The following is a 13,268-nucleotide window of genomic DNA, read 5'->3' on the forward strand; positions in this document are numbered from 1 at the left end:
GTCTAAGCTTCAATCAGCCTTGTATTTAGCTTTGAATACCCATTTATAACCTATAGGTTTCTTTCCTAGAGGTAAATCCACAATTCTCCATGTCTGATTATTCTCTAATGCTTCCAATAATTCTTTTTTTTTGGTGGCTTGTACATATTGGGGATCCTTTACAACCTCATCATATGTTCTTGGTTCAATAATAGAATCAATAGAAGACAAATAATGTTTATATGAAGGAGAGATATGGGAATATGATAAGAAACTTTGAATAGGGTGTAGAATAGAGACTCCCTTTCTTTCATCTTCATGTGGACATATTGTATTTCCTAATTTGAGATGTCAAGAGTTTTAGAGAAGAACATTCATAGCCCCTCATCCATGTTAGAGGCTTGATGTGTCTCACAAGTCTATTTATAGCCAAATTCTAAGATTCTAATAACTAGTGCTGTCCTTGAAACTCGGATGGTTGTGATTGATCATTCATAGGTGATGTTGGTTGATTGTGTGTCATCATCATACTATGGCTATTCATCAACCTAAATATCTTAAGAAAATTCTACTTTACAGATCAAAGGATCTCTAACTTGTAATTTTGCTCCCCCTTGATCTATACTAGGATGATCTTTGAAAGGAAACTTGCTTTCTAAGAAAACAACATGTCTGCTAATAAGAGAGATTTTATTAACTAAGTTATACAACAAGCAACCTTTACTAGTTCTCGAGGAACCAAGGAAAACACAAGGTTCAATCTTAGACTTAAATTTGTCAACATCATGCATCTTAGATGTAAAGGCAAGACAACAAGTATCTAAAGATAACTCAAATCAGGACTTTTTTTTTATAAATCAATTCATATGAATAAACTGCACATTTAACAACTTCACCCTAGAACTTTAAAGGAACACAAAATGAAATATAAGACTTCAAGCCACCTCTAAAGGTGTCAACTCAACCACACTATTTTGTTCATGAGTATGAGGACAAGAAGTCTAATGGATTATTCCATTTTCTTAAAAAAAAAAACTTTACTCTCATTATCACAAATTTAGTTCTTTTATCACTCCTATAACTTTAGCAGTAACACCAAATTGATTTTTACATAAGAAAGAAAAGTTTTCAAATGACCCAAAACTTCAATTTTGTAATGAAGCAAAATCACCCTAAGTAGCACAAGAAAAATCATCTACTATGATCAAAAAATATCTAAAACGTTGGTGAGTAGGTTGCTTGTGAGGACCCCAAACATCAGTATGCAATAACTAAAAACAAGTATCAGATTTTATATAACTAGAAGTGAAAGGAAGATGAGATTGTTTAGCCTGAATACAAATTTCACAATCACGAGTTTGCATTGGAAAAATTAGAGACAGATGATTCAATGTCGTGCAAATATTGCAATATATGGAAAGAGGAATGACCAAGTTTAAAATACCACAGTTTATGAGTATCATCCTTTCCATCTATATTTCTTTAAATAACAAGAGTTTTTTAAATAAAAGCCATAATTTCACCAATCTTTAACAGATATAGCCCATTATGGAGTTTATCAATCTCCATAATCTTCTCAGTCTTCAATTCCTATCAGTACAAGACTTTGAATAAAAAAAGAAACATATAACATGTATCTACAGTAAGCTAAGAGAGGATATTAAGTTGAAGCATAGCCTAAGGGCATATAAAACTCCTTGTAATTCTAAATTCTTTCATTAATCAAACATAATATTGCGGGGTACAATCTTCTGTTAAACCAAATCAAATATATATATATATAACATATACACTTTGACCAAAAATGGGCTTGGACCTATACAAATATATAGCCCAACAATACTAATCTACTAAACAAACCATATAACTCTAATATGGTGTGGTTAATTGTAGCATGGAATATAGCACCCGTGAGTATATCACATAGCCACTTGTCTAGGTACTAAATTCTTTAAAACTTTTTTGCTCAAATTAAAACCAAAACTATGTATTTGTAATTTTATTATTTTTCCTCTTCATTTTAAAAGTGTGGTGGATTGATTTTTATTGAATTTGTATCATTTCCACATGAGATTTAATGGCTTTTTTTAGTTTTACAAGATATAATTTTATGATTTGTTTACTAGGAGAAATATTGTCTCCATAAGTTTGTTGTCTGAATTAATATTATATTTCTGATATTGCCAAATCAAATATTACTCAATTTCTATAACTATTTTAAGTTGTTATAAAACATTCTCATGATTGAAAAAAATGCAAGGAGAGCAAATTTTCATGAAAAAATCGATAAAATAATGTTAGCTTTTTTTAATATCATTTTTTATTAATTAAATTCTTTTTTGTTTTGCAATTTTCCTTTTCTTTCATATCTAAAAAAATTTTTTAAATTTAGTTCCTTCATTTTTAATGGTATTATAAGCCTACTAATATGATTTAATGTCTGATGATTATTATAATTTTTTATAATATTTATTTGTAGAACTTTTAAATTGAGTATAATTGAAGTGTATGCCCATGGGGGAGTCAATGCCAAAACTTGTATAAACGAAAAAAAAAAAAAAACATATCAAATAGGCATCAGACATAATCACCCTCTAAAAGAAAGGATTTATGGGTATATTGGAATTAGTAAAAATGAATGATGGCATTTATAGATTAAAAAAACAACTAAATTTGCACAAAACTTGATATATTTGGAATAATTACTATGTGCAATCTTTTTTACTGTTTTATCTATTCGATTATTTAAGATAGACATGTCCTTTTTCCCCCTTATTGGGGAGGAGTAGGATGCAAAATTTGCTTTGTTTAAAAAGCTATAGTTAAAAACTTGATTTCAAAATTTGATTAAAATTTTCAATAATGGGGATGAGCAAACATTGTTAATTGTTTTCCTATTTTTACATGTAAAAAACATTTTTGAATCACATTTACACCATTGTAATAAAAAAAATTATCTTTGTACGTCTCAGTTCCTAATTTATCACAATACAATTATTTTCCCATATAAATTTGTAGAAGAACAAAGGTAAATGTAATGAATAATTTTATATTTTAATTAATCCAAGTAATTGACTATGAAATTATTTCTCCATTGTAACGATCATTATATATGGGCTTTCTGTGCAATGTGCGAGGCCCTGTGAATTGATTGTGATTAACTGGGAAAAGAAGTTCATAACAAAGTAAAGATAGACATAGTCAAGCCCAATGTTAGGAAATGCAACCAATCCACTTCAAATCCAAGCCTTTATTTATGCATGTATAATTGTATGTTGCTTTTTGAAGAGTAAAAAGCTGAAGGTGTTGAAGATTTCGTTCCATGATTGTGAGAATAGATGTAAGCCTGCCACTATAAATTATGGTGTGCAATTTATATAGAACTGTTCAGTAATGTGGAAGCAATTAACTAATGTTTGACATATATATATTCCATATGTTATCCTATGTGAGGTGAATAATATAATTTATAAATCATTAACTAATGAGGAAGATTAGCCTTGAACACACGTGCTTTTGGAGAAGTTGCTTCATTGGCTACCAAAGAAACTCGGGATGAGCGACTTTTTTCAATGAATGCTTGAGAGGAAGAAGATCGAAAGTTGCAGAGAAGAATGTGAGGTGAAACGATGGGATTAATTCTAATTGCTGCTTTTGAATGGATATGATGGGTATTTAAAATGATTTGGCGGGGTAATGTAGTACCTTCAGGAGATATCTGAAAAACGTCCCTAAGGGGAGAATGGGCAAATAAAAATTTCGGCAACTAAAAAGTTAATGCAAGTTAAAGTAAGAATTATATCATCGTAAATGTTGGAGAAGAGAAAGAAAATTAGCAACAACAACAACAAGCCTTTATCTCATTAGATGGAGTCGGCTATATAAATTACAAGATGTCAATATGCTCTATATCATTTATCAAACTTTTAAAATTTTTTTAATTAAAAATCGCGTTTTAACAACTTCCAAAGTGTTCTCTTAGAAGAAAAATTTAACACAAAATTCATTCTAATTTGGCCAATCTACTTGCCTATATCTAGTCTTCAAGCTTATCCTTAAGATTTTTTTACAATAACCTCCAAAATTAATCTGCACTCTTAGATGCCTCAATACAAATCAAACTATGCAAGTTTCAAATATGCTCATTTACAAAAGTAATGTATCATCCATTTAAGTTTCCCAAACTCAAGTTTCTCTGTTCTAAGATAAGCAAATGGAGGAGATCATCAAGTGATCAATTCTCAATAAACTCTCAAAAGAGTATATATAAAATGAATAAGCTTAAAATGAATTCAAGTGCAGAAGTAGTTGAAAGAATTGAATGTACCAGCTGCATAGTAACTTTTCTGCACCATATTTCATAAATGATTCCTTTCATAGTGTCTTCATGCCAAGTGTTCGTTAGACTTGTGAATCTATTCGTTGTGACTTGCTTCTCATTAATTTGAATAGTGGACGCTTTATTCAATGTTTATCTTTGACGATGATCTCAAGTTTTTTCAAGAAAAGATGGAGGAAAGAAGTTTTGCCGGCTAGGTAATGAGTTGGGCTTAAAACAAGTTTTCATTGAATGCTTAATATTATTATACTGGAAGCAAAACTTCAGAGATTATTGAAGGAAACCTCAAAGTATTTAAACTTAAGATATTTGGATTCAAAGATAAAATTTGTTCAAGGCTTAATCCAAAGATTAAAAGTTATTAATACGAATGTAATTTGTGTTGGCGAATGGGGATAGCCATTCTGTGAGAATTTGGAATGACGTGTGGATTCCATCACTCCCCTCCAAACAACTTATAACTAAGGATCAAACCTTGGCCAAATCTAACACTACAGTAGCACCATTAATTGATAATTACCAATGGAACCTTGATGGCTTGAGGAGTCTTGTTGATGATAATACTTTACTTGCTATCTCCCAAATATCTTTAATTAGCTGCTCTTTCTGTAATGGATAAAGCATGCTAGTGTCTATCAGATAATGGCATTTATACAGTTAAACGTGGCTATGCAAAGGCTATGGAAACAAAGAGATGTCAACTATCTGAAACTAGCACATCTTATGCGATCTCTGGCGCTGTTTGGAGGCAGGTATGAAAAATTAAACTCTTTCTCACATTTCTCATTTTATATGGAGGGTTTTATCACAGGCTATTTGTGAGAAAGCAAGAAATTTTGGGGTAAATACATTTTAGAAGCTTTCAAAATGATTGAAAGAAAACTGAAATAATTTAAAACAATCAAAAAGGCATTAGAGACTTTTGAAATATATTGATATGATTTAAAAAGACCTAAATATCATATGGAGAGTGTAAGTGTATATAAATTATGCAAGGGATATCTCAAGTGTAAATGGATAATGCTAGGGATATCTTTTTTATATTTTAAAATTTTCTTTGTTAATATATAGAATGGTTAGCTAGATATTACCATAGATCATTTTAAAGATTCATTATAGACCATTGAATTAGATTCATCACTACCGTACATTCTGAGGGTTCAATTGACTTAGCAAATATCAAGAGATTGATCAAGCTAAAAGGCTGGTACGGTTAAAGTAAAGGGGAGTTCAAAGGCCATGACATATTGCTACCAATGAGGCTCTAGTTCATGGACAGAGGTCTCAACAAGCTCTGTCCCATTTGTGAAAAAGAGACAGAAACTATTGAGCATCTTCCCCCCCCCCCGGCGGGGGTCCTTGGACCCGTTGCTTCTGGTTTGGGTGTGGGGTATCTATGCTACTTAATCCCCTTTACTGTAAAAATTTTGGGGGTTGGCGGTCTGGTGTAATTGCGGGTAGCGAGTTTTTAGAGTACAGTATGATGTGGCTTATATCTGATGTGTTGGATCCTATGGAATATTTGGAAGACACGTAATGATAAAGTATTCAATCCTGTGGAGGTCAAGCGTTCTTCTATAATTGAAAATGCTAGGCAAAGTGTTGCTGAATTCTGGAACGCATTTGGTATAGGGGCTGAGTCTGCATCTGTTAATCGCCCTTCCTCGGGTTACTTTAAAGTTAACTGTGGTGGTGCGTTCCTTGAAGATTTGAATGAAGCCTCTATAGGAATAATCTGTAGAGATGACAATGCTGCTTTCTTGTGGGCATTTACTGACAAGGTGAAATCTCTCTCAGCCTTTATGACTGAAGCTTTGGCACTTAAAAAGAGCTTTGCTGCTGGTTCTAGACCTCAGTTGCGCGATAAGGTAGTTCTTGAAAGTGACTGCGTTTTGCTTGTTAATTTATATCCTTAAAAGTCAACCTAATCTAGGTGATTGGAGGTGCAGGAGTATTATTGAAGACATGATCAGTCTCATGGCAACCAAAGCTAGGTTTTCCATCTCCTTCGTTTCACACGAAGGAAATTTTGCAGCTAACTTCATGGCAGCTACGTTTCTCACCATCACCTTCTTTGTCTTTGATTCTAGATAAGGACATCATGACCTGTGGAAGTTCTTCAACTGGGTGTGAACCTGATTGATGCTGGCTGATTTTTCTGTGCTTTGGTTTCTTTCCAATTTTGCTTTACCTTCCGTTTGTTTTCTTCCTTTCGTCGTGGTTACTCTCTTGGATTATTTTGAAAGAATGACAAAGAGGTCAAGTTAGGTTTCAAATATTAAATTTTAAAAATTTTATAACTTAATTTTCAATTTTATAATTCCGTTATGATGAATTTGTAACTTATATGTTAAATTTTAACAAAAAAATAAATTTTTTTATTCTTTAACTATGTTAAAATTTAAAAAAAATTATAAATTCATCACAATGTATTTATAAAATTAAAAGATTAAATTGTAAACTTTTAAAGTTTAACATTTAAATCCTAATTTAAATTAATTAATCCTTTTTTTAAAACTCTTTCTCATTCTCTCGATTATTTTCCCTGTACTGTGACTTCTGGTTTTGGAGTAATATATTGCAGTTGGCCCAAAAAGAAGAAGCCCTGAAGATTTCAATATTTTTAATATATATTTTTGTAAATTATAAATGGAAAAATTAAAATAAAAAATGAGGAAATGAGGAAAGGGGTGCTGGGAAAATGAAGATTAAAGAGCTCATAAGAAGAGTAATATAAAATAAATAAATAACTTCAAGTTGTAATACAGATGTTTTAGTTGTAAATTCTAAAATTTCAGTTGTAAACACGTTCTTATTTTATTTTAGTTCCCTTATAAGTATCTTTAATTGTCATTCCGAATAAAAAAGTGCTGATTAATTTTATAAAAAAGAATTAATCAAATAAGAATATTGTTAGCCCAAATAGAGTTGATATTAATTCTATTTTTCACTGATGGTGATGATGATAATAATAACATCATTATTATCATTAATATGACTAATTATTTATGACATAATATTTGTAAACTCAGGAGTGTCTGGACGTTTCTGGTTATAGACTCCTGCTAACTAAATTGCAGACAGATAAATTGGTTGAGGTAAGTTGATAGTTTGTAATTAATATACAGATAATTAGAGGCATTTTTTAGTTTTATTTAATGATTCAGATTTAATACTTAAATTTAAAAATATTCTAATAAATAGGATTATTATGAAAAAAATTAATATCTGAGACAAAGGAATGAATATGAATATTATATTTAAACCAAATTAAAATATTTAAATAGATATTATATTTAGGATAGGAGGAGGAGGGATTGTTGTTGTTTTGATAGATCTCGTTAATTACTTAATTATTTAATTCTCCTTTATATGCCTTTGTTGGGTCTGAAACTCATAATTAAGGATTCAATATTTTTATGAAGTATAAATGAAAAAAATGGAAAAAAAGAGAGAAAAATTCTAAACGTACATAAAGAAAGGAGCCTAAAAATAGAAAATTAGGGAGAATAGTAATTAAGTATTTTATAATAAAAATAATATAAAAAAAGACTTTCAAATTATAGATATAGAATTTTCAGTTGTATCAAAATTTCAGTTTTAAACATATTCTTATTTTATTTTAGTTCATCTATTGGATCCTTAATTGTCATTTTATGAAATATATGTGTGTATAGCATGTAGCCTAAAAGATATAATCTAAATTACTAATGATTATATTTATGATTTTACTTTATTTTCTAAAATATTTACACATAGAAAAGACTTGTGGGGCGATTGTTTAAAAAAGTATAAAATTTATAATAAAAAATGGTAGAAAATATAAGATCCACCATGGAAAAATAGGTACAACATGAGGCGTATCATTTGTTGCTTTAAAATACCAATGGATATGAAACCTATATTTTGTTACTTATATTTTGTGTTTATACATAATATAATATAATAAATTGTAAAATAAAATACAAATGTAATAACTAATTATAAAATAATATATGATTTATTATACATGTCTCATTTTTTATTAGGTGATGCATGGGCAAAAGTATTTTTTTAATTTTTAATATAGCAAAATAAAAGTCGATGCTTAAATTTTATATCGGGCAATAAGTAATAGATCCAGGAATTTTTACTGTGAGGCAAATTTTTTAATTAATTATGAAGAGTAGAACTTATAAAAAAATTATCTTTTAACATGATTTTAAAATTTCTTCTCATATTAATCAAAGAATACAAGTTTAAAGGTATGTTTGGTTTAAAAGGAGGAGAGGTGATCGGAGGGAGAGGAGAGTTTTGATGTTACCTTATTTGATTTTGTTAAAGAGGAAGGGAGGAGAGGAATTTTTAATGATCATTTGTTTGATTTAGGAGGGAAGAAGAGGTAATAACTAATTTACTATTATATCTCTATACATTAGTTTAAAATTTTTTTAATTATTTCTTGTAGAAAATAATTTTACACCTCCATTTAAATTGCATGATTTCTTAAAAATTCACTCTTATCCTATCATATTGTCAATTGTGAATAAAAAAAATTAAAAAAATAATTATAATGATAACATAAATAACTCCCTTAAATATATAATAAAATATGATGAATTTTAACTTTTTTAAAAAAAATCTAATGAGGTTAGTCGACGTTCGGGAATAAAGCACAATCTGATACGAAAGAGAGTTTTTTTTTTCAACTATGAATATACTTAGAATATTAAAAAAATAAATAAAGGTAAAATAGTTTTAAAAAAATAACTCCCCTTCAAAAAACTTTAATTTAAAGACGAACAATATGAGGGAAGGAGAGGGGCTATTTTGACTCTCCTCTTCTCCAAAACCCTCTAACTAAATATATCCTAAGGGTGGGTTACCATTTGAGGACAATACACTCTAATAAAAAATAAATTATTATTTATATATCTAATATGCATGAACAAAATAATTTTTTAAATATAATAAATTGTTGTTTAAATATTAATTTACATAAGATAATAGATTATAAATATATTAAAATAAATCTGATAACAAATAAAATATTTTTAAATTATTTATATTTATATTTTATTTTTATCTTTTAAATATTAAAATATGGGAAATGAATCTGGTTATATAGATTATATTGAAGCCTGCAAGTATTCGGGATGAGATGACATTCATTTTATATTCAAATTATGAATTGTTATTAAAATATAATAAATATCAACAGTAATAGAGTAAAGGAAAAGTTTTAAATATTAAAAAATGGAGAATAAGTACTTAAGACATAAATATTTTACGTATAGCGTGAAAAAAATAACGAAATAATATAGCAATTATTTAAATCACCTGAGCCCCAACTCTTGTCGTGAAAACGGGGTAGGATATTGATTATGAGGCTCTTCCAATATAAAAAAATAATTGAAAACTCTATTTTAAGTCCATATTTATATGTCATATTATTTATAAAAAAATATTAAATTATATATATATATATATAATAATAAACTAACATCAATATAAAATATAAAATTTCTAAAATGATGATATTTATAAGTCATTAACTCATTTTTTGGTTAATTTTTTCAATCCGTTTCTACACATTTAATTGAATTTGATACCGTACTTTTTTTTTTTTTATCAACATTTCTTTATATATTGCAGTATATGTAATTGTGTAAATATTATAGGCAAAAAAATTGTGTAAATATGAAAAATATTAGTACAATCTATGAGAAGATTTGAAGTTATTATCTCTCATACATGTCATTGAAAAATATATCTACTTAATACTGTAATTATGGAAAGTATTATTCTTGGGGTCAAATGTATCAATGAAATCAATCCTTGTGTAAGGATTTAATCGTGGAATTCATCTCTAGATCTTGATCTTTAAGGAAAAAATTGTTATGCAATATGATTCCAGATTGATTATTTTATGCCAATGACTAACTTTTTAACATAAATTATTTGAATTAATCTACTCAAATGAATTATGAGAATAATTTTTTTCAGTTGAATAAATTTTATTTGTCAAAATAGTTGAGGAAAAAATTTAAATTGCACTAAATGAGATTTATAATGTATTATCTTGTTTTTTTTTTGGAAACTCAACGGTTAATAAATCACTTTTAGAATTATCTTAAAGAATTAATAAATAGTTCCAATTACGTTAGTCAAATCATTTACATCAGAAAAAATCAGATTATTATTTTTAAATATTTGATATTATTTTACGATTTAAAGAGATAATTCAAAAACCATCTTTCAGGAATATCATATTATCTAAAATTTAAAATTATTTTAAGATTTAACGAGATAATTCATAACTCTTTTTTTAAAAATATTATAATTTTTTTTTTTACCAATCATATCCCTGTCGTTGATTTTGAGAACTCTATAAATAAGAGATTATGTAGAAGAGAAACCACACCTTATCTAAAGACGAAAGCATAGAGTGAACGAAAGCATGGAGTGAAGATTCAGACTTGCGGCAACATCAAGTAAGTTTTTTTTTTTTTTTTTGTTATCTTATGCTTTGTTTGCTTAAATATTTATTTGACACCATTGATGTTTTCATCGTCGAAGAGGAACCTCTCCTGTTCTCGTACTCTTTTTTCTTCTTTTTCTATTTATCACATTTAGATCAATGTTTTTAAGAGTTTTGATTTAATATTTTATAAATATATTATTATAATTTTAAATAAATACAAATAAATAAATAAATTTCAACTATTAAAATTTGATTTAAACAATTTAAAGTTATAAACTATTATACTAATAGAGTTGGATTTAGGGAAAGGGGCTAGTATCACATAACGTGTTGAACCAAGATTCAAATCCCCACTAGAACTAGAAGAGATATTTACATTTAGTATCCGATTATACCTTGAACAGGATTTTCTCCAATAGGAGAATACGATAAAAAAATTATGAACTATTTTTAAAATATTTAATAAAGTGATTTTCCTTTTTTTTAATTATTATAGCGTTAAATTGTTTAGATACAAATTTAACAATTTAAATTTATAAATATATTTTTATTTAAAATTATAACAATAATTTTTTAAAATATTAAATGAAAACTTGTGGAAAACTTTAGTCTGTGGGTGATGAAGGCAAGACAGGAAATAACGAAAAAATAACGAAAAAGGAGAGGTTCCTCTATCGCATCCATCCCTCTACCTTCTGAACCTCAAGAAATTTTATCATATGATTTCAAATCATATTTTCTTATATTAAATTTAAATATTTTTATTTATTTTCAATAATATAACACTACAAGGCTACTGTAGCACTCATGAGACCAGGCCCCCATGGTATCAATTGATGATGGTGAGTAAGAAGAACTCAGAAATTATAAACCTCATCTATCTCCTCAGAACCTATTCGTTTTTCATCAACCCTTTCTTTTAATTAATTAATAGCCATCATTCTTCTATAAAGCAAATATTTTCCAACAAAATAGAAATTCGGATTGAGTTCACACTCTTTGTATCATAAAACCAACTTTTTTTACTACGGGAAGTAGAACCCTAATCTCCACTAGATACCCATAAGCAAAGGAAATTGTTCAAACTTCTAAGCTTGATCAATGTAGTCTTCCGGCCACTTCTGCTGAAGAATAGGTGACCCTTGAAAACAAAATAATTATACCAGCTTTATATTAAATGTAAGTGGTACATTCAAATGCATTATTCCACCACATTAGATGAGATGATTTGTTTATTGAAGAAGCAATGCACTGGGACCTCAACAAAAAGTATCCAAACACAAACATGTCAAATGCAACAGTGCATATTCAACATTTAACTTAAAAATTATATCCATTAATTCCATATAGGCAAATTTTTTAGATAAAAGATTTGTTATCTTTTTCATTTACGCAAATATTTTTATTGATTAGATCATTATAGATATTGTCTACTTTAATTACATATTGTTTTATCATATCATTAATTTATTCATTATTATATGTAAGTTCATCTTGTCTAGGACAACTTAATACTTTCCTGACTACAAACATCCTAATTCGACGTCAGCCATTGAAACCATGACTTCCATTCAGGAAGACACTGAAGATTATTTCAACATCGATTTCAGAGTTATTTCTCATGCAACTTCACCTGAGACGGGGCTTCATGAATCAACATCGTTTCCCGTGTTTGAATCACCTTTCTTGATGCCATGCGAGGAATTACTCCAAGATGTTCCCGGATTTCTTCGCAGAAATTTAGCCAATTATCTCAATGAGCCAGACTTTCATCTGCTAGCTTCTCAAATCATATCTTACTATCAAGAGGCACTCCAATATACTATCTTTCAAGCTGCCAATTCTCGTATAATACCTTTAAATCTTGATATATTATTACCCTCTCAATACGAAGCAAATCAAGATTTGATTGAGATTGGTGACGATGATCCTGAGTTGATGGAAGTGTATCAAGCTATAGAGCAATCCATGCAACAATTATCTACAAGACCAACTTCAAATAAGGCAATAGCATCGCTCAAGAAATTGAAAATTTCCAGAGACGAAATGAAGGCAGACTTGTGCAGCATTTGCTTAGAAAATTTTGAAGACGACGAAGATGCCTCAGCAATGCCATGCAACCATATTTATCACCGTGATTGTATTGTAACATGGCTGAAAACAAATCACACATGTCCATTGTGTCGCTTTCAAATGCCTGTGGAATGATTTTTTGTATTTGACATATTATATTCTCAAAGAATGCAAAAAGGGTTTACATTTTGCAAATTGTATCTTGTCTGTGTATGTAATCCATATTTCTCCTTGTGATCACCCACTAGCTATGAAGTTATTGCAACTAACTTGTATTTAATCATTAGTATTTACTCTCTCCGTTCAAAAATGTGAGGCATTTTTTAAAAAGTTGGATATTTAAAAATATAAGATATTTTTAATCTTTCAAGGTGTAATTATTATACTTTTTTCAAAAGTGTCCTTATTGATAAA

General features: G+C 28.6%; 1 protein-coding gene across 1 annotated transcript; it reads left to right on the plus strand.

The window, feature by feature from the left end:
- The first annotated feature begins 12,341 nt into the window (after positions 1 to 12,341).
- On the plus strand, positions 12,342 to 12,989 carry LOC129298487 (probable E3 ubiquitin-protein ligase RHC2A). The gene has a single exon (XM_054936906.1). It carries the CDS (start codon positions 12,342 to 12,344, stop codon positions 12,987 to 12,989), a length of 648 nt encoding a protein of 215 aa, XP_054792881.1.
- Positions 12,990 to 13,268: the final 279 nt, after the last annotated feature.

This window comes from Prosopis cineraria, unplaced genomic scaffold (assembly GCF_029017545.1).
Source record: "Prosopis cineraria cultivar Desert tree isolate PC_DT_omini unplaced genomic scaffold, ASM2901754v1 PC827, whole genome shotgun sequence".
In the NCBI taxonomy this organism is placed as follows: domain Eukaryota; kingdom Viridiplantae; phylum Streptophyta; class Magnoliopsida; order Fabales; family Fabaceae; genus Prosopis; species Prosopis cineraria.

Coding starts and splice junctions, on each gene's coding strand:
- LOC129298487 (XM_054936906.1), top strand. CDS start 12,342: ATGACTTCCATTCAGGAAGACACTGAAGATTATTTCAACATCGATTTC.